The 23,691-nt window shown below is 38.0% G+C and overlaps 1 protein-coding gene across 1 annotated transcript; it reads left to right on the plus strand.

The window, feature by feature from the left end:
* Positions 1–4,025: 4,025 nt before the first annotated feature.
* LOC144958272 (uncharacterized) lies at positions 4,026–16,633 on the plus strand. The gene is made up of 5 exons (XM_078890134.1): positions 4,026–4,774; positions 9,855–9,977; positions 10,867–11,053; positions 12,892–13,080; positions 14,468–16,633. The coding sequence occupies exons 1-5, from the start codon at positions 4,768–4,770 to the stop codon at positions 14,706–14,708; spliced, it is 747 nt and encodes a 248-aa protein (XP_078746260.1). The 5' UTR covers positions 4,026–4,767; the 3' UTR covers positions 14,709–16,633.
* Positions 16,634–23,691: the final 7,058 nt, after the last annotated feature.

Consider the following 23,691-nt stretch of genomic DNA (forward strand, 5'->3'; position numbering starts at 1 on the left):
ATAGGTGTATCACGCGTGTGTGACAAGACTTCATTAAACCTACTAAAGTTTGACTATCACACACACACACACACACACACACATACACACACACACACACACACACACACACACTAAGGCTATTTCTATGACACACACGCATCCCTCTATCAATGAACACTCCTCTCCTACAGTAGTGCGGCTATGTGGTCTAGTCATGACGTAACTATAGGTAGTACTCTAGTCGACCATGGCTCTCGTGCATTATAATGGTCTAGTGGTATGACACCCGCTTTGGGATCGGAAAGTCCTGGGTTCGAGCCTCGCGCTCGGTGCATAGTTGAGTCTTTGGACAAGGCTCTTTACTCACATTCTCTCACCGTACTCAGGTGTAAAATGAGTACCTGGCCGTTAACAGCGTTGTCTTTGTCTGAAAAATTGTAATATCGCCTAACAGGCGGCATGTCCCGTCCTACATATTAAATGTTGCTGTTGACCGGGGACCCCTTTACAAAGCGCTTTGATCACATTTAGTGGATATTGTAAAGCTCAATTTTTTAAAGTAAAACATTAGCTTTGAATATGGAATGTTTCAATTTTAGATGCCTGTGTATTCTTTGTTAGTTCCCATCATCATCATCATCATCATCATCATCATCATCATCATCATCATCATCATCATCATCATCATCATCATCAGGGGCAGCGGTACGGTCTTTGGTTGGCACCCGAAAGGTACCGAGTTCGATCACCCGCCGCTGAGTGGTCTTGAGCAAGTCACCTTGCCCTAACTAAATTTGCGGCGCTGCACTGCGGCTATCGCTTGGGTTATTCCAGTCTTCCCTTAGAATAGACCCGAAAGACGAATCTCCCCTATGGATGAATAAAGGGAATTATGTTTAATTTATTTATCATCACCATCATATCAGCGGGATCATCATCATCACCACCACCACCACCACCCTAATAATAATGGATAAAATAAATATCAACACATTTCAATGTAATAATCAATCTAAAATCAATCAGTGCTCCTAAAAGACCCTTTGATTTCTTTGTCTAATTCGTTCCATACTTTTGGAGTCCCGACAAAGAAAGATTTTCAGCTAACTATAGTTTATATATGGGAATATTAATCAGTCGTTTATATTGGAATCGGAGTTGTCTAGCAGGTGTATTAGTTCAAAGCGCATTTCCAAGGATTTACCATGCTCAATGAACTTCACAATATTTTATTTAATTTATTCCTCCGGCACGCCATATCGACCATACATCCATTTCGTACAGTAGGTACCGATCGCTGTTTGGAGTCTTTTTGTATTAAAGCTCTTTACAATACCCGTCATTGCTTATAAGATAAGAATACATTCACACCTGAGTCAAGTGCCTGACACACGGACTTAACGTCTGGATCACAATTTTCAACAATCACTGTCACTCATCCGGCCATTGACAAGGCTTGATTTTGTGACAAGAGACACCGTACCACTGAGCGACCGAACAAATAATCACCATCTGCGCCATCGTCATCATCATCATCATCCTCATCACAGCCGTAACAGCCAGCAAAACCACAATCATCATCTTCGGGTCCGGTCTATCCGTGTGGGGGGTGGGGGTGGAACCTGCTAAAGTATTTCATTTTTTAAACAGAAACACGATAATCATCATCATCATCATCATCGTCATCCATTGTCGTCGGCATCGTTATCATCGTGTCCGGGCAACCCGTGTGTGTCTGGGTGTGGAACCTGCTAAATATTATTATTATCTACCTACCTAATAAAAACACACCATTCTTGTTCATTTATTTTTCAAATAATGAAATGAAAGGCACGACCTTTCCCGCACACACAAGAGGCGATGACGACCAGTGACAAATTATGGGAGGTGGGGGCGGCCGACAACTTTTGGCGCGACATAAATATGAAATGTTAAGGTGACAGCGGGATGATGGTGGTGGGAGGGGGGGGGGGGGTCTCAACCCTTCACCATCAACAACTGTTTGATGGCGTGTGTGTGTGTGTGTGTGTGTGTGTGTGTGTGTGTGTGTGTGTGTGTGTGTGTGTGATGCGACGAACGATCATAATCAAGGCTGCCAGACAGCCAGATTTCTTCTTGCCCAAGTAGTCAAATAGACCCCAAATAGCCCAACACCACAAGCATTCTGACTCCCTTGAAAAACTCATTTGTTTTGATTAACAAAACAATCGACTACAGTTGGATAAACTTATCTTTTCATTTTTTTTAAATAAAAGATTTTTTTTTTTTAATGAATAATAATAGAAAAGCGTTTCTTAGTAACCAATTTTGAACTTGGCCATCTGGCAGCCCCCATCATAACCAGCTGCAGTCAAGCCAGCCACAGACATAAGAGAGGGAGGGGTATGTGAAGTTTCCTGTGGCAAACGAGTTGCTCGTGTTTTTTTTTTTCAAACGAATCACTGCTCGATGACGTCACTGACTCGAAACCCGCTCGAAACCGACTCGATTTTAGAGGACTCGATCGAAAACCCGCTCGATTTGATCGTTTCAAACTCGACCCAGCACTATCTCGTTTCTGAATTAAAAATTCACCCCATACACCGGAGCATACTCAATGTCTCAATCGTTTCTATGTTATATGTTTGTGATGAGAATATTGGCTATTAAGCTTAACTGCTGGTCAAAATTATTTCGCGATGGTGGTGAACGAATCGGCGATCTCAAGAAGTGGGTGAGAGAGGGATCTAGAAATGACTTTGGGTTTGAAACGAATATTTTTGTGTTCGTGGATAGCTCACACGGTAGAGCCACGCTCTCACCTGCCAGGCGGAGTTGTCGTACCAATAAGGTCGCAGGTTCAAACCCCACCACCGCCTCGAAAAAAATTTTTATTCTCTATTGTCTTCTGGCACTTTTCTACTCACTTCATATCTTGTTGTTACCAACATAAGTGCCTGCTCCACTCACTTTTCTGAATTAAAAATTCACCCCATACACCGGAGCATACTCAATGTCTCAATCGTTTCTATGTTATATGTTTGTGATGAGAATATTGGCTATTAAGCTTAACTGCTGGTCAAAATTATTTCGCGATGGTGGTGAACGAATCGGCGATCTCAAGAAGTGGGTGAGAGAGGGATCTAGAAATGACTTTGGGTTTGAAACGAATATTTTTGTGTTCGTGGATAGCTCACACGGTAGAGCCACGCTCTCACCTGCCAGGCGGAGTTGTCGTACCAATAAGGTCGCAGGTTCAAACCCCACCACCGCCTCGAAAAAAATTTTTATTCTCTATTGTCTTCTGGCACTTTTCTACTCACTTCATATCTTGTTGTTACCAACATAAGTGCCTGCTCCACTCACTTTTCTGAATTAAAAATTCACCCCATACACCGGAGCATACTCAATGTCTCAATCGTTTCTATGTTATATGTTTGTGATGAGAATATTGGCTATTAAGCTTAACTGCTGGTCAAAATTATTTCGCGATGGTGGTGAACGAATCGGCGATCTCAAGAAGTGGGTGAGAGAGGGATCTAGAAATGACTTTGGGTTTGAAACGAATATTTTTGTGTTCGTGGATAGCTCACACGGTAGAGCCACGCTCTCACCTGCCAGGCGGAGTTGTCGTACCAATAAGGTCGCAGGTTCAAACCCCACCACCGCCTCGAAAAAAAATTTTTATTCTCTATTGTCTTCTGGCACTTTTCTACTCACTTCATATCTTGTTGTTACCAACATAAGTGCCTGCTCCACTCACTTTTCTGAATTAAAAATTCACCCCATACACCGGAGCATACTCAATGTCTCAATCGTTTCTATGTTATATGTTTGTGATGAGAATATTGGCTATTAAGCTTAACTGCTGGTCAAAATTATTTCGCGATGGTGGTGAACGAATCGGCGATCTCAAGAAGTGGGTGAGAGAGGGATCTAGAAATGACTTTGGGTTTGAAACGAATATTTTTGTGTTCGTGGATAGCTCACACGGTAGAGCCACGCTCTCACCTGCTAGGCGGAGTTGTCGTACCAATAAGGTCGCAGGTTCAAACCCCACCACCGCCTCGAAAAAAATTTTTATTCTCTATTGTCTTCTGGCACTTTTCTACTCACTTCATATCTTGAACTTTACAAATGCACCATGTACCGTGTGCACGTAACTCTCGAAGTTCCTGGTAACAACAAGATAACAAGATATGAAGTGAATAGAAGTTCCTGGTGTGTTGTGTAGGATGTGTGTAGTATTTACACACGACACACAATAGATAAGGTTGGAATCTTCCTTTTAAAAGTTAAAACTGGAAGTGGAAGTGAGCACCAAGGACGCTCTCTGTGATTTTGTTTGATTTAATTTAAGGATTCTTCCTTCGTGATTTGTGAAATGAGATCGTGTTATACGTTTTAAATTGATGATAAATAAATCTCGCCGCTCATTATTTATAAAAAGCTCATTAAATATGCGACGATTTTTCCAAAGTCATTGTCTTCCGCATGTCGCAGGGGCAGGGACGTGAGAGCGAGGGAGAGCGAGGATCATTCAAAATTTTAAAAATTCAGCTGATTTAAATTTAAATTTCAATGTGATTTCAACCGTTGGATTTTACTGTCTTGGTGCAGCGGAAAGGTTATAAACTATAAATACTTTTTACTTCTAACATCGTCACAAACAGCCTGCAATACAACTGGACTCTCTTGAACTGGAAATAGAGGAAATCAACCCAACCAAAAAAAATGTGACTGTGACTGCTGTGGTGACTAACTATTGAACTGTCGGGAAGTCAAAGCTTCCTTACTATTTACAAAATGCCAGGTTAGTGCCACTTTCATGTCATCGTCATACTACGATTTTTAAATGATACTAATTTAATTAGAATTTTACTCAATAACTAGGCATAGGCTACTAGAATAGGTAGGGCATCGCCGATGTCGATGTCATCGGCATCGTAAAGGAGAGAGGTCCCCGTCGTCATCTTGGTCTGTTTAGACTAAACTTTAGTTTACAGAGAGTCACAGAGACCGTGGCCCCATGGTTTAAGTGTCCCAAGGCTAAAAATGAGGGAGGACTTACGTGGTTTGACAGCAATTACCTAGTCTTTTAGCCATTATTATGGACTTTCAGTTAGTTGCAATGTCCAATAATTATTCCCACTTTGATTGCCCTTATATTTGTTGTTTGACTGAATTTCAGTTTGAGCTCTGAGTCCAATGAGTGAGTCAAGAAATGATAAATAAGGCTGTCATTATCCCCCGACACCTGTCTGGGGATAGTGAAAATTCCTTATCCCCGGACACCTGTCTGGGGATAACCAAATTTCGTTATTCCCAGACACCTGTCTGGGAATAACCAAATTTCGTTATTCCCAGACAGATATTTGAAATTCCGCTCTTTTAAACAATTATCCACATTCCAGAATATGGAATGTTTCCAAATGCACATAGAAATAAAGACAGTTAATAAAATATCTATAAAAACATAAAATTAACCAACGTTAACGAATTTTCATTATCCCCAGACAGGTGTCTGGGAATAATCACAGCAGTTAAATAATTTAAAAGGTATAAATTACCTACTGTTTCAAACTTAATGTACCTCACCAAATTTTCTATAACTTCATTATTTATGAATTAGTTTGCACCAAATTTGAAAGTCAGTAAATATGAACGTCTGAAGCCATACTGCATCACATTGTTCTTGTGCACCAGATTTCTTTAACTTAAATTTTTAAAATTTTCTGACACCAAAGAACATCATGGACATCCACAGCTGGTTTGGCCTCATCAACCAAGTGTGATATATATGCATTTGCTTCAGCACAAAGGATGATCCCATTTCGCAAACTCCTAAACCAGGCGCCCACTTTTAAATGGACCATCAATCTAGAAAAGCTGTTTGCAGAGACAAAATAGATCATAGTAGATTAGGTCCATAAAGGACTCGAAATATTTGACAAGGCAATGCCTATTTACCTGGTTACTGACTGGTGCAATGATGGCACGGGATTCTGGCTATATCAGACGTGGATGTCAGTTTTCTGGCATATGCAGTGATGCCAATCTTCCACGGATCCGAGGAATTCCTCCCTTTTTTCCTACGTTCGCAAAAAAAAAAACGAAATTATAATTTAGCGAATCCGATTCGCTAAATTTATATTCCGTTTTTTTTTAATGCATTATTATACTTTAACTTCTAAATTATTAGTTTGCTGTCTCTACTACTATTAACTACATCACCATCACCACAACTGTACCTTAACCATCACACAATATGATCCTTGTAATCTTTGACATTAGATATTTTTTTTAAAAATGTTTTATGACTCCTTCACCTGATCTTTGAATGGATAATAAATGCTCCCAAATTCATGGGAATTAGTCCCAGATAGGGGGGGGGGGGCATGCCCCCGGACACCCCTAGTAGGAAGCTGCCTTCGGCAGCCTGAGCCCGCCTTTGGGGGGCATGATGAGACGTCAATCATTTTCTTCCTTATTCATTTTTTTCTGTTGGCATCGCTGCATATGCTGGAATTCCGTTTTCACAGCTCCCAAAGTGGGCTGATTCTAGTTTCAAGTTTTCCGGGATATGAAAAGAAAAAAAATTCAAGCAAATTTGAGAAAGAATAAATTTAAATTCTTCTACTTTTCAAGTGTATGAAATAATTTGTTAGTCATTCAACAGGTATCCAAAAACAAAAATCTTTGTGCTTAGGCACTAAATCTGTTCCCCGTGTGGTGTCCGGGGTCCCTCAACTGAGAGGGTCAAGAATAGCCCAACGCCAAGCCAGCTTGTAGTAAAAGGCTACTAATAGTGTGTGATTCCATCTTTGAGTCACCTGGTCCTCCAGGTTGGGGATTGGCAAAGGGTTAACACCCCTTTCCGTTAAACTCAAACCGTTACAGAAACGCAGATGGACAAACCAAATCCTTTTTTTAGCTTGGGCGACCAATATACAGAGAAGTGGTAAGACCTGGAATGAGATAAAAAAGTTAACTCAGGATAGAGAAGGATGGAAACTGTTTGTCTGTGGCCTATACCCTGACCCAGGGTGAAAAAGGCAATGATGATGATGACTAAATCTGTCCTTCCACCACCACTATTACAAATGCCACCACCACATCATTATCTCTATTACCGATACCACTATAACAACAACAACCACCACCACATCATCTAAACCGCCACTACTACAACAACCACATCATGTCTAACACCTCTACTACAACAACAGCCACCACCACATCATCATCTCAACCACCACATCATCTCTACCACCATTACTGCATGTGTAACAGCCACCACCACATTCTCATTCCTACCACCATTACTACAACAACCACCATCATCATCTCATCTAACACAACTAGTACAACAACCACCACCACCATCACATCACCATCTCTACCCCACTACTAAAAGTACCATTCCATCTTAGTCAACCACCTCCAGTGGATTGCAAAGCCAACACCCATTTCCTTAAACTACTACAACACAACCACAAACCACGATGACAAAACCACCACCCTTTTTTAGCTTGGCACCAATATACAACAAGTGCAACCATGACATGTTACAAAAGTAAATACAGACAACAGAAGCATGAACTGTTTTCTCCCACCACTACTACAACAACCACGCCCACATTATAACTAATCTTTACCACCACCACTACTTACAAACACCACCACCACATTATCATCTTTACCACCACACTACTACAACAACCACCACCACATTTCATCTTACCCCACAAATACACAACCACCACCACAATCATCTAACCACCACTTCAACAACAGCAATGTTTTATGTAATGATTAAAAAATTCTGAACACCATTAAACTCTGTAAACACCACTTCTCTCGTTATCCTCCTCTCTCATGTTCAGCCCCTCACATTCTCTCTCTCTACCCCATTACTCACTCTCCCATCATCATCTCATCTCACACTACTACTCACTCATCCACTCACCTCTCTCACCCTCTCTCCCTCTCCTCCTCTAACAACTCACTACCTCTCTCATCTCTCTCCTCCATCTCTCATCTCTCACCCTCTCTCTCTCTCTCACCACTCTCCATCACTCTCATCTCCTCTCTCTCTCCCACTCTCCCTACTCTCTCTCCTTTCTCTCTCTCCTCACTCATCTCTCCACTCCCCCTCCTCTTCTCTACCCCCTCACTCACCTGTTCTCTTCTCTATCGATCTCTCTCTCTGCATCTTCTGATTTGCTCTCGTATCTCTACTCTCCCTCTCGCTCTCTCTCTGTCTCTCTCTCTCTCTCTCTCTCTCTCTCTCTCTCTCTCTCTCTCTCTCTCTCTCTCTCTCTCTCTCTCTCTCTCTCTCTCTCTCTCTCTCTCTCTCTCTCCTCTCTCTCTCTCTCTCTCTCCCTCTCCTCTCTCCTCTCTCTCTCTCTCCTCTCCTCTCTCTCTCTCTCTCTCTCTCTCTCTCTCTCTCTCTCTCTTAATATATTCCTCTATCTATTTCTCTCCTCACCCTTTACACTCACATAATATCTAACGGATCAAGAGTTAAGTAATGAATCATAAAAGGAAGTGGAATCGACTACAATAACTGATTTTAAATTCATTCTTTTCTTCATTGGACTTGGAGTGACTGTTTTCCATGAGATGTTCAAGTAAGATTAAGAGTGTGAACATTTAGAGTTGTTTTGTGGAGAAAATGTAATTAGAACGTTATAGATACTCATGACAATTTAATGGATATCTTACGGTTGGAGTGGACGTGAATATGATTGTAATGTATATTACATGATATCACCTAGCGAGCTTGAGCTTGTATATCTAGCACAATATCCACTAAATGTGCTAAAACTCAAAGTGCTTTACAAAGGGTCCCTGGTCAACAGCAACACCTAACATGTAGAATGAGACATGACGCCTCCTGACTATCAGGCAATATGACAATTTTTTCAGACATAGACAATGCTGTTAATGGCCATGTGCTCATTTACACCTGAGTACAGTGAGATAATTTGAGTAAAGAGCCTTTACCAAGGACTCAACTATGCGCTGAGTGAGGCTCGAACACAGGATCTTCCGATCCGAAAGCAAGTGTCATACCTCAAGACCACATGAATATGACTCTCTATGGATGTCTTACCATGAACAATGTGTGTGTGTGTGTGTGTGTGTGTTAGAGTGTTTCAGTCTATTCGCAGTATCCAGTTATTAATTTTGTTTCCATAAGTCTCTGCCCAGTGCAAGTGTTCTTAGCTTTTGAAGGTCGTCATGTGTGTTAAGGTGCTGAGGCAATTGGATGTTTCCTTGTGGTGTTGAAATCAGTTCTTCAGTTGTTGTTTCTAAATATATTTGATATTTTTTGAGATCTCAATTCAATGTTGTTGGAAGATCACATAGCTATACCTAAATACGGTATAGTGTGTCATTTTGAATTAGGTTTGAATGTGACAAATGCACCATAGTTTTTCCTCCATTTTGACAAATTTCCAATATTGTCACTAGTACTAGTAGCGAGTGAAAATTACTCATGAAAGTGTGAAAATATTCATAGAAAAATGTACATATATTTCTTAACGTAAAAATAAATATTGTCGTTTTTTACTCATTTTACTTCACCATCATTTTCAGAATAATATTAAAATTCCCTTTATTCATCCTATAGGGGAAATTTGTCTCTAGGGTCTATTGCAAGGGAAGATTGGAATAACCCAGGCGTCAACTGTAGTGCAGCGCCGCAAATTGAGCTAGGGCGAGGTGACTTGCTCAAGGCCACACAGCGCAGCGGTGGGTGAACGAACCCTGTACTTTTCGGGTACGAAGCAAAGACCGTACTGCTGAGTCACGCTGCCCCGTTAGGTAATATAAAGGTACTATCCATTCATCACACAATAGTTGATTCTTAATAATTTTTTCAGATGTAAGCATTGTTGTCCGCAAAGATGGCTCTGTTGTTGATGAAGATGCCGAAGATGGTGACGATACCGACGTAGATGCCATCAGTGGGAGTGGGGAGACTGAATTCGACCCAACCACGCCAGGTTAGCACATTGCATATTAAAATTTATATTTAATGACAACTAGTTTTCATATTGCACAATATTACTTCAGTTACTTTTTTTTACTCTCTATAGAATGAATAAACTAAAGTATAATATACCTGGACATTTTCCTCATTTCATCCAGTCCTTGGATACAGTTCTGACTCTCGGGCTCAAGGAGTGCCGTCCATTTCCGTTCATCTTTTGTCTATTGCACCACCTTTTGTCATGTAGTTTTGGGTCTTCTTTCTTTCCCTCTCTTTACTGGAATCCATCCCAATGCTACCACAGAACCGTTCTTCCCACCCCCCCCCCCCCCCCCTCTCCTCCAATTCTCACCACCACAATAACTTTCTTTGCCTCTGCCAATTCAAAATTAAATATATGAATGTATAAAGTCTAAAACAAAATTCTCTTACAATCGATTCAATCTCCATTTCAAGTTTTTATCTGCAGTATAATGCTGCCAATTGAACATTATAGTCAATGGGGGTTAAAAAGTCTTTTTGCTCAGTTTAAATTTGATAAAAACTATTGTTTCTTAACACTATTGGATCAGAGGCCAAAGAGCCATTTTAAGTTGAAATGACCAGGCATTTGAAACTTGTTTTTTGTCGTTTTTTTTAAAATTTTCCTCATTCCTGACACTAAACCTTGAGCTTGAGCGTGTAAACTTATCTTATGTTTCTCATATTTTTACCTAAAAATTCAATTTTTTATCACATCTAAATCACGTGGACACGATATGTTTTGTAGTGTTGAATCACAAATAATGAGATATTAACAGCAGGTCTTGACACCATATGCTCATCTACTCTTATGTCTCAAATCCTGATTCTTTCTACACCATTGATTATCCCCCCTCCCCCCATCCCCCATTTCTTCTCAGATCCAGTCCCCTACCTGACACCCACATCAGACAAAACTGGCCAGAAAGTCGGCACACCCAAAGAAGAAGACCTACTTCCGTACATTATATCAGCAGTGGCCGGACTTGTTATCCTCATCCTAGTCATATTATTCATTGTTTATTGTGTGAGGAAGAGGAGGCGGAGACGGAAATCGCCATATGAGAAGTAAGTGAATAATTAGGAATAGTTAGATTATTAAGACTATGCTGGTGTTAGTGTTCGTTAAACGGTGATGATAGAGTTCCACCAATCTTCGTAGATCCGCAATTTCAAGTTTTCCTGGGTTTCCCTGTTATCCTTCGTTATTTGGATTTCCTCGGTGAGAAGAAAAATCTGTGGAACCATGTCCAACTGCTTCTGGATTCCTTTTCCTCGAGGCCTTATCTTAGCTTAGATAAATCTCTCAGCGCCTGGAGGTGCAAAAGGCACGGACATTTATTTCTTACTCTTTCATCCAGTCCTCGGCTACAGTCCTGTCCCTCTGCTAGGAGTGCCATCCAATATAATTAATAATTCCTGTCCTTTTGCACCATTCTGCACTGTGTAGAGCATGTTGTTTTGGGTTCATACCAATGTCACTGCTGAATTGTTCTCAAGGACTCAAATGGAAACATGGGTGCCAGTTTTCCGGTTCATGCCGGAATTCCGGTTTCGCGATATCTCGAAGTGAAATATCTCCGGTTTCAGTGTTTTGAGTATTTCACTATGTATTATAAGTTGGTTTTAAAATCAAATTAATTTCCTCATTGTGTCATTATGTTTGCTGTGTAATCATTTAATAATGGTATAAAAAAACGGTGATGAAATATTCAGTAGGAACATTTTCAGGTTTGGCAAAGTGTCGAGATTTTAGTTTCAGGTTTCAGCACTTCTTCCTGCTGGCACCCATGGATGGAAAAAGTGTATCAAACCGTTCCAAGCTTGTTGGGCCTGGAGTTTCTTTTCCCCTTATGATTGGTGTAAAAGCCTTCGTGGGCAAGCAGAGCTGAGGGAGGTCAAGGAGAAGGTGGTCTATAGATCTATATATGTAGTGGACTGGGAGCAGGAGAACAGCCACAGAGGCCGGATGCTTGACATAATTTAAAAGCAGAGAGGAGTTTCATTGGGTTGTCTGGGAGGCTACATCTATTAAGGATCTGCCTTAAAGATCTAAAAGAAGATGATTTTTATTTATATTGAGATAGGCCTTTTATTCCTTATAGACATTTCTGTTTGCAGCAAATATTGTGATACGATGCATCCAGTAATTTTCTTCCATTTCGACTTTTTGCCACCATTACCGCTGGATAAAAAAATGCTACCATAACACTGATTTTTTTTGGGGGGGGGGGGGTTTTCCTTGTATTTTTCTTTCTTGCTTTGCCTGGTACCTTTCACACACACATACAGATCTTTATTTTAAATATTAAACACCCCTTTTTACCCCCCCCCCCCCTTCCTCACATAGGCACATGCGATTCTATTGGCAGCTCTTTCTCTTTTACGCAAATTTGAATAAAATGCACGCTTCCTTAATTGGCCCATACAATCAATGATGCATTTCTATCAAGACAAATTTGACACAAACGTTTTATTTTGTTTGACCCCATACTGACCCTGTTCACCAACATCGTTCTATTTATGATGAGGCTGATTGAGTGATCACAATCGATCATAAGCAGTTTCAGTTCATATAACTCATAATATTTTATATGTAAATATTTTTTTAACGCTCCTTTTTAACTCAATATTCTAAGCAGACACTGGGCTTAAATGGGATAATTGTATGTGATGCACTGCCAGAAAGAGTTGAGAGAAATTTTATTAATATTATTATTATGTTAATAATATTATTATATTATTATTATTATTATTATTATTATTATTATTTATTATTGATTATTGTATTATATATTATTAATTATATTATTATTATTATTATTATTATAAGTATATATTACATCATCATTAACTTTACCATCATTATTATTTTAAAAATTTCAATCTTTTTTCTTTCATCCTAGGTCAAATTCAGGCCCGGTTGTGTACAATCCAAACGGGTGTGCGGAAGCTGGGGGTGAGGGTTACAGCGTGGCCATTCCTCTGACAATGGGGGAACCCCCTCTAGAGGATGCCCCGCCACCACCTGTGCCGGCCTCTGCCCCGCCAATGCCCCCTGGTCTGTCGGCATCTGGAGGAAGCATGACACCAAGGTTTGTCACCAGTTGGGCATATTCATTTTAAAATCGATAACAATAAGAAACGGAATGGAAGATTTAATTTAATCAATGTAAAAAAAAAACACCTAGAGCATTCACGTAGCACTATATTATCCACTAAACCTGCTCAAAGCACTTTATAAGGGGTCTTTAGCCAACAGCAACACTTAACTTATGGAATGAGACATGACACTTCTAAAGCGATATTACAATTTTTTTTTGCCGGCAGAGACAACTCTGTTAATGACCAGGTACTCATTTTACACCTGAGCATGGTGAGAAAATCTGAGTAAAGAGCCTTCTCCAGGGACGCAACTTTGCACTGCTCAGAGCAGGACTTGAACCCAGGACCTTCCGATCTACTAGATCACATAGCCACACAATGAAGACATGATAGTGTGGACATTTAGGTTTCCTCTTTGAGAGAATGGCATTGTAAAAGTAATAAGTGTTTTATTCATTCAGGTTTTGTTGACAGAGGGGAAAGCCTGAAACGTCCACATTATCTGTCTTTGTAGATTAAATTGGAAGCTTCCATTCCCTTTCCTATTGCTATTTATTGTAAAGTACTTTGAGCACGTTTAGTGGATATTGCGCTGTATAAAAACTCAAGTTTATTTCATGGAGCTTCAAGCAGCAACATTTTCATTTTAAAAACTGTAATAATTGCCTATGTGATGTGTCTCGTTCCACATTTTAACTAACTGTTGGCTAGGGATCCTTTATAAGATGCTTTTAACTCATTTAATGGACATTTGCTACTGTATACAATATGTTAGATAAAGATCTGAACACAAGTGTATGAAAGGTGCCAGACGAAACAAGAAAGAAAAATACAAGAGAAAAAAAAACACCATCCCAAAAATCAGTCTACCTCAACTGAGGATCGAACCTCAGACTTTGTGATTACTGGTCAGATGTGCTACCACAAATGTAATGTGGTAGCACGTGTGACTGGGTTATCTGAAGGTCTGAAGTTCGATTACCAGTCAAGGTATACTGATGTTTTTTGGGATAGTTTTTTTCTCGTATTTTTCTTTCTTGCTGTCTGGCACCTTTCATACACTCTTGATCAGATCATTATCTTACACCAGTGCCTGCTCCCTAGTTTCTTAATTTGATATATATAGTTTAGTTATAGCTCTAATGATAACATTGCATATACATTGGTAGTAGTAACATTGATATTTTGTGATACTTTTTAATTTGGTTAAAGTTAGACTGACTACCAATACATTTTCCTCCTTTACAAATTGCCATTACCATCACTGTATATAATATAAGCTCTCGCTTTTTTTTTTTTTTTTTCAAAAGGGAGTTTTAACTTTATTTTTGTATGATTTTGTCTATATTGTACAGCTCTTTGTCTTCATCCACACAGGTATACACCACTGGGGGGTAGAAAAGGAGTAAGCACAGCCCCGATGCCGTCCGACAGTGAGAAGAACAGCATTTACGAGTCCATAGACGACAACCAGGTAGACAATGTCTACGAGGAGGCTAAACCAGCAATCCCGAAATCAAGCAGCGGTCATAAACCTCGTCCTCTTTCCTCTGTGGGAGAGGACATGGGTATGGGAAGTGAGAAGGACAAAATGCTTGCGCCCTCATCTCCCGTATGAAACACAATGAACTGAGTATTAAAACAAAAACAACTGCATCCTGTTATACCCCAGATAATCAGAATCTTCTCTGTGTTTTTTTTTAGTTTTTTTTTCTATCTTAAAAGAATGGATTTGTCTATATATCGTTTTCCCCTCCACTTATTGATTCTTAAAACTGAAAATAGATAGCGGATTGGTGAAAATGTTTTTTTCTAAGTGCCAATGTTTTCGAATAGTATTTCACTATCTTTTTTTTTTTTTTTTTTGCTTCAATCTTAAAAAAAGAAATAATCCGATTGTAATTGTAGGAAATAGCATCATCGGTTGCTCTCGATTCATTTTCTTCAAAATGTATCAGATTTTTTTTTTGGAAAGGGATTTCAGATATTGTTTTTTTGTTGTCTTTGGGAAATGTGTTTTTACCCCAGAATTATTTGGAGAAGAAAATTTCATCGCTCCTTTAATCTGAGACATTTGTGTTATATTAATAAGAATCTGATTAGAGTTGCCTCTCTTTTTTAAGTTTTATTCATACTGGAAGGTAAAGGTGAATGCAAACAGCAAATAATACTGAATATCTAGTCGTGAAGGAGGAGGAGGAATAAAGACTTGACAGAAGGACAAGGAATATTTCTGCCTGGAAATAATGTGTCATTTCATTCTTTTTTCCTGGAAATAATAATGTGTCATTTTATTCTTTTTTTTTTCCTGGAAAACTGTGTCATTTTATTCTTTTTTTTCATGGAATGATTGTGTCATTTTATTCTTTTTTCCTGGAAATAATGTGTCATTTTATTCTTTTTCCTGGAAAAACGCGTCATTTTCTTCTTATCTGATGGTAATTTACTGTGTTCTACTTTTCTACTTTTTTCACTGTGAAGAATACCAAGTTTTTCAAAGATAGGGGAAAGGATGGAATCACAGATTTATTTAAAAATTGGATCGGGTTTTTTCCTGAAATTCGAATTTTGTTAAAATCTATTCTTGATGATTATAAATGTTAAACTGCCTAAGTCTAAGGGACTTTATTTTGAAAAACCAAACAAAAACAAAACCAAACCAATCTAACAAAATGCCATATTATAAATTATATTTACACCAACTAGAATATCCATAAATGCCAGGTTTTGATGAAAAAAAAAAAAAAATACTTGTGCCTCAACATATCGATCTGGTAAATTGTTTTGAAATTAAGGAGGTGAAGAAAATTGGGGGTTTTAAGTTGTAATGTCTCCAGTCTCTGGAGTTTTGTGAAATGAGGTGAAGAAAATTGAGTTTTTGGTTATATTATCCAGTCTCTGAAATTTATGACTTTTTAAAAGTTGAAATTGAAGAGCCAAAATAGACTTGACTCAAAAATTAGGGCTTTTATTACAGCTCAACTGTAATAAATTTTAAAACTGGAAAATTAGATTTTAAGGATCAGTTTCACCTCGTCATGGCGTTCCCAATTGCTCAATTGGTAGAGCACTGAATCGCTACACATGAAAATGGGACCGAGATTGATCCTGGCTGAAGTTAAGATTTTTTTTTTCTAATCCCCTCATTCACCCAGCAGTGATTGGGTAGCTGGATCTCTTATTGTTAGATCAGGTGTGGAAGGTACTTTGCCATAGATTAACATCTCATCCAAAGGGTAGCAAGCAATTGTCATTGTCCGTTTCACGCTAGAGGAACCAGGATAAACTCCCGTCTCTCCGTGGGGCTAATGACTCTGAAGGACCACTCACTTTACATCGCCATAAAACCGTTTTGATACGATTGGTCATATATTTGGAGATAAAGATAAAAGGAGTAAATCTGACTCATGTATGAACAACACAAAACAAACGACGTCACATATCTACACACTGCTATGTTGTTTCATAAAAGCAAGAACTTTGGCATAACAATTCTCTTCACTCTGTCACTCTTGATTCCCATCAATTTGTTCGCTGAGAAAATCTTCAATCATAGTGCGGCTATGTTGTCTAGTGGTATGACACTCGCTTTCGGAACGGAAGGTCCTGAGTTCGAGCCTCGCGCTTGGCGCATAGTTGAGTCCTTGGAAAAGGCTCTTTACTCACTTTCTCTCACCGTACTCAGGTGTAAAATGAGTACCTGGCTGTTAACAGCGTTGTGTTTGTCCGAAAAATTGTAATATCGCCAAACAGGCGGCATGTCCCTTCCTACATGTTAAATGTTGCTGTTGACGAGGGCCTCCTTGTAAAGCGCTTTGAGTACATTTAGTGGAAATTGCGCTATATAAAGCTCAATTTTTTTCAATGCTTTTGTTGTGACGGCGTCAAATTATCTGTAATGTCTGTCAATTTTTAGCTTCATGTTCAATTGTTCTCAGAGAAAATTTTCAAAGCTCTCGTCGTGAAGCGATTTGACCAAATTATCTGTAATATAAATTTATTTTCTATGTCACCACCTATCTGCAGAATCATGTAATATCATTTGCATTCATGAAAGAAAAAAAAAATAAAGAAAAATTTAGTAAAGTAGCTTTAGATTCAAATTTGATCTGACTCATTATTTGTTTAATTTTATACTTTAATATTAATATGTAATTGGCAGTTTCCATTTCTAAACCATTGAGAGTTTTACCTTTGCAGTATTGACAACACGATGATTTACTGTAAAGTAATTTTGAGTTTTGTATTTTCTATCTCTACTATGTATGGCCCAATAGTACTTGCATCCTATCAAACAGGGTTTACATCTACAACGTGTTAGATTAAAAAATTTTAAGTTTGTTTTTTTTCTCCCAAAGGCCTCATTCACATCCTTTCCACCTTTTCAGCAAGTGGATATCGAATAAAATAAATAATTAATAAAATTCCCTTTATTCATCCCCAAGGGGAAATTTGTCTCTAAGGTTTATTCCAAGAGAAGACTGGAATGAGCCAGGCATCAGCCGCAGTGCAGCGCCGCAAATTGAGCTTAGGCGAGGTGACTTGCTCAAGGCCACACAGCGCAGCAGCGGGTGATCGAACTCTGTAACTTTGGGGTGTATGCAGCAAAGTCTGTACTGCTGAGTCATGCTGCCCACTAATATAGGTCTATATTATGTCTAATGTAATGAAAGTCATTTGTAAATTCATTTTACTGGTATCTCATCTAATAGATAAAAAGCCTTTGTTTCAATTTCAATTTATTTTTAATCTATTTCACTTTCAAGCTCTTTGTGACAAGTTTGTTTACTTTCTCATATTGTGAGTGATTTTTAACATTGATACATTGTCATGTTACAAAACGATTCTGGGTAATTCATGATCTAGTCTTTTATCATCACTGCCTTTGTTTTTATTCTCTTTATCTTTATGAACAAAAGTGAATGTATAACAGCTTCAAACAATAACAATATACCAGATACAGAATGTTTCGGGTTAAAAAAAACCAAACCCTTCTTCAGCCGATAGCAAAAATGATAAAAACATAAATGCATCAATTCCAGACAGATGTCTGAGAAATACTTGGCATCTCTTATCTGCAAGTAAAAAGATCTTGATTTAATCAGGTCTATGCTGTTATGTTGTAAAAAAATGTGTGCGGCTATGTGGTCTTGTGGTATGACATTCGAATCGGAAGGTCCTGGGTTTGAGTCTCGCTCTGCGCATAGTTGAGTCCTTGGAGAAGGCCCTCTACTTACATGATTCTCTCACCATACTCGGGTGTAAAATGAGTACCTGGCCGTTAACAGCGTTGTCTCTGGCCAAAAAAAAATGTTATTATCTCCTAACAGGCATCATGTCCCGTCCTACATGTTAAATGTTGCCGTTGGCCAGGGTCCCCTTGTAAAGGGCTTTGAGCACATTTAGTGGATATTGCGTTATATGACAGCTCAATTGTTTTTTTAACGAGTAGTGTGGTAGTGGTTTAAATAAACAAACAAACTTGAGCTTTTATATAGCGGAATTATATCCACTAAACGTGCTCAAAGCGCTTTACAAAGGGTCCTTTGACAAACAGCAACATGTAACATGGAGAATGAGACATGATGCCTGTTAGGCAATATTACAATTTTTTTTCCGACAGAGACATCGCTGGTGTTAACGGCCAGGTACCATTGTGTCTGTATTTGTAAATGTGTTGAGTATACATGAACCAAACGGATGTTACCTCACTGAATTGCCTTTAATTTGGACAATAAAGATTTATTATATTATATATTTTTTTACACCTGAGTACGGTGAGAGAATGTGAGTAAAGATAAAAATAAAAGATATATATGGCCAGATCATTTCTCTCGCTTGCTTGCTTTTGTGTTGATTCTTCCACTATAGATTGCCTTTACTTTCATTCTGTAATATCAATATATGGCACAGCTGAATATTTACTTTTGATGTTAATGAAACGGAGAGGAGGTTAATAAATCCAGCTTTTATTACTTGTTGTTATTGTTATTATTATTATTTTTATTAATATTATTATTATTATCATTACTACACTCTCGTGAAATTTTTTTATCTACATTTTGATAATTTTCACTTATTATATATATGACATTCATTGGAAAACTAGGTACTTCCATTTTTTACCCTGAAGATCAGGGAACCAAAATTCCAATATTGTGTGGGCGGGGGGGGGGGGGGGGGGGGGGGTCAGTATGTTTTATTTATATTGCTGCTTTGCATTTCACTCTTGCTACGCTTATCCTTCGCTTTTTAAAACAATTTAATCATCGCTTATTATGCATTTTATTATCCATTTTTGTAATTATATTTTACTTGCCTTGTGTAATGTTTCTATGATGGTTTATAATTTCAATTCTGACCCACTGCGTCAAGCCAGTGTTATGTCGAGGTGAATCTTCTTGTGCCGAAAAGTGAATTTAATGCTAGTGAAATCAGAAATAGAACTTTCTTGTTTTTTTGCACTTCAAGGAATTCTCCCTCAGAGCCATTTAGGCCCATTGAGCCAGAGTTTGCCCTGGTTTCTATAGCACATGAAATGGAGAATTGTTACTACCCCTTGGATAGGACAATGAGTATCTTCCAAAAGACCCAGTTACCTAATTACTGTGGACAGGGGAGAGGGTGGTTAGAGAAAACTGGCTTGATCTGGGTCCCTTTGCATGTGAAGTTAGTGCTCTACCAACTGAGCTATTGGGACTCCCTTCAATGAATTTTACTCCTTAATAAATTAAATTTCACCCAAGTTTCATATATTTATTGACTTAATGAATGTTCAATTTTCAGTACTTTACTTTACCTTGACATGATAATGTTATGAGGTGGTGAGAGTTACAAATCTTCATGAGTATATTATTTAAAGAAATGAATGAAAATGGCATTTGTAATATGTGTATATATATATATATATGTGCTTATTACCGGCTTGCCAACCAGTATGATTTCTCATATTTTATAATACGCTTTGAGGTTCAATATATATAATAATTTGGGAATGTTGAGGGGGGGGGGGGGGGGGGGAGAAAATTAGCATAAATTGCATAAATATTGGGAAAAATTGTAAATCTTTTCAAATGGTTGATTTTGGTTGGCAAGTCTGCTGTTATTATTTATGCTTTATTCAATGAATATTTTTTTTTAATCATTGCCTAGCCTGAATGGCCCTCCAAAGATATTTTTTAATGATATATTGAATTGATTGGACAGCATGAAATATTCATTTAAAGTCTCGGGTCTTACTTGCCCTACCATCGGGTCTCACTTGCTCCACTATGACCTTAGTAGAGTGCCCACACAATCTTGAAATAGCACTTATTTCTTATTAAGTAACTTTAGTAATGGATTTTTCTTCAATTTAGTTTCAGAATAAAATGATTTACTTTAGTTGTGAGAATCTGATTGGGGTCTTTTTTCCTCCCGTTGCATACAGGGAGGTCACTTACTGTGTCTTCTTTTACTTCTGTAATCTTTTTTCCAACTTACTTTCTGTATTTGTCCTGGAGTGAGATTACTTGGTATTGTTTTGGCCCTTGGCTGGGAGACAAACAGTCAAATTTATGTAGTTTTGAGATGTACTGTTATATTTTTTTGGGGGGTATTGGATATAATCAATCATTTTTAAGCATTCAAGTGTATTCCGCTTTAAGCGAAATCCTGTGTTTGTGTCTGGATATGACTTTTCGGTGATCTCTAAGTACACTGATAGTGTGCTCTATTTCCTATTTGAACCATTCACCTTTGTCTTTTTCTTGTGTGCTTTTAATTTTAAATCGAGAATTTTAAAACCATTTATCATTCTCGTCGTGCGCTCAAATAACCACTAATGTCTCAAGTGCAGTATAACCCATAGAAACAACCAACAATAAAAACCCCATCAGTTGTGTGAATGAAACAAATATTTTAATCTGGCTGTATTTCGATTTTTTTAAATATGTAGAAATGATAAGTAAATGAGGTTAAGTTTTTCTGTCATAGGGAATATATGTGTTTCGTCATCTCTAACTGGTATTATGTTGGGATTTACCAGATGCCAGTAGTAAGTGACCTGAATATTTGAATGACCAGAAATATGCTTGTGTTATCCAAGTCTGGCTTGAAACATTTTTATCAACCAACTTGACTTTTTGTTTGTATTTATACGATGTTATACCTGGTCTTTTCTTTTGTATTAACTACCATATATTTATATTTGCAAAAACAACATGGGTATTTAAGGGGATATTTTTTTGCACTTCTTAAGAAAATTAACTTAATCCTAGTTTGACTTTGGTATTCTTGGATTCTTGGCTAAAATTTAAATCTCTCAGCATCTAAATTCTAAGATCACCAGGCATAAAAAACCTGTTTGAGATAACGGGACACACATATATATATATATATATATATATATATAATATATATATATATATATATATATATATATATATATAATCACATGCTTAGTTATGATAAAGGTATAATCTATGCAAGAATTTCTTGTTCTGTCACCTGGACATATCTGCTCCTGTTATAAGTTATAAGGGTTTTTTTTTTTTTTAAGACGATCACTTCAATTGACAACAACATTAAAAATACAACTATGTTCTGACATGTTCTTTTCTGTAAACTTCTGAAACCCAGAGTTAGAACCACCCTTCGACAGAACTTTTTTACACAGAGAGTGATTGAACGTTAAAACGCATTGCCAGCAAATGTCGTTGAAGCGCCGAGTGTCAATGCTTTCAAGAATAGATTAGATCAGCTGCGTGGCGTATTGACGGCATATGGTGGTGCCATGATTAGAAAAAAAATTCTAATACAGTGAACACCGTTAGGAGGAGAGAGCACGACATATTAAAAACTCTCTTTTATGGAAGAGTGGGGGAGGGTCGATGGTTTCTACGAGTGGACAAAACTTACAAAAACAAATAATTCATGAGCCACAACACTGAGATACAAGTCCCGTATGAAAAGGTCTTTGTAATTATTCTTTGTCCACCATTTAAAGGATTGGATTTGGTAGATAATGCAATCAATATGTTATAAATGTAAATCAAAAGAGAAAAAAAAAACCTATGACAGAAATTACTTACTTTTAGTACTTGTAAAAAAATATCACTGCGATGTTTCATCTCTGCAAATCTTTTTATAATGTGTTTATTGAAATCTGGAATGGCATCTATTTCAGCTTTGTGAATTGACAGAATCATTAATGAATTTAACCGCTCCTGTTTCATTGAATTTCGCAACAAAAAAATTCCACTCTTTTAAGGGTGCTAAAACAACGTTCAGGAGTTTAAAAATACGATGGAAGTGGTTAAGGTCACTATAGCCTATAGATGTCCATGATTTGTCAGTGTTTGTTGTATCTGTAAAAAGTAGACAATAAATACAAAAGTCTAAACTAACTGTGAGCCATTCATGCCTGTCATACCATGTCACTGAAAAAGAGCGTTTTCGAGATTTCCACACCTGTGTTAATTCAAAATCAGTTGGTTGGTGAGGAACTAGTCTTTTTATTTCTAATTTGTCATCTAGTGTCAATCTCCCAAACGGTCGGTGAAGTAAAGAGTCAACTTGATTCATTGCAATTCATTGTTTAAACAAAAAAAAAATTCAAAGTATTTCTCAAATAATGGAAATCAGTGGAATACGATTAATGATTGCACAAATAAAAGGTAGATTCAGATCTTAAAGCATCAGAAAGAAAAAATCACTCCACTTAAGTACTTAAAAATCTAAAACACACCAAAAGTATAACTGTTGACAGTCTTCGCTTTCTTTCTCTGACTGACACAAATACACACGCACAAACACACAAACACACACACACACACACAAAATAAACACTCATACACACGTAACCATCAACTCAGCACTACAAGCAAGAAAAATGTTGGTAAATTCGTCCACAATGCTTCGTTGCAAAGAATTACTTTATTCAATAATCGTGAAAAAGAGGTGGGGGTTTGATATGTCATATTTTAAAGTTTTAGGATGTTTTTCTTTGCTGCTTACAAATAAACTTGACAATGATCAGTGTTTTTGACAGTTAATGTAATATTTTGGATGGCCGAAGTTACCCTACATTGGCAATTGCCTAAAATAAACGTTTTTGAACTTTGAACCTAATTTGGCGCATCCCCCCAGTCCAACGGTGGAGCTCTCAGATCCTGGCACAAGTCTAGGGGTTTTCCGCTATTTGAAGATAGTACAATTCGACCTAGTTTCTCGCTCAATCAGCTGTCGCGATACTTATGGATATAGCATTAATTGGAGCTCGGATTGCTTTGCACCACAGTGTTTGATTTAGTCACTACTTCGCGGAGTGATGTCACCAACACACGAGTCGGCGCAGTGCGTGACTCGGAATCTTGAATAGAGTGGAGACTAAAAAGGCAGTATGTTGTTGGCGAGTTGGCGAAAGACAGTGGAGTTAAAATCTCTGTTTTATTTTTAATTAAATTATGCTGTTAATGATTTTTTAAAAGATTGGTGCGGTGCCTGGCACCATTCGATCCAATGGCCCCACGCCACTGGATTAGATGCTGTGATGGAAAGTTATGTGCCTCCCACCCAAAATAGCTATGTTCAAAAGATCAGTAGAGAAAGTGTAGTGTAGG

This window comes from Berghia stephanieae, chromosome 12, assembly GCF_034508935.2.
Source record: "Berghia stephanieae isolate SIO BIC M18660-M18661 chromosome 12, UCSD_Bste_1.3, whole genome shotgun sequence".
NCBI lineage: Eukaryota > Metazoa > Mollusca > Gastropoda > Nudibranchia > Aeolidiidae > Berghia > Berghia stephanieae.

Coding starts and splice junctions, on each gene's coding strand:
- LOC144958272 (XM_078890134.1), top strand. Junction 9,978..10,866: donor ATTCGACCCAACCACGCCAG/GTTAGCACATTG, acceptor ATTTCTTCTCAG/ATCCAGTCCCCTACCTGACA. Junction 11,054..12,891: donor CGGAAATCGCCATATGAGAA/GTAAGTGAATAA, acceptor CTTTCATCCTAG/GTCAAATTCAGGCCCGGTTG.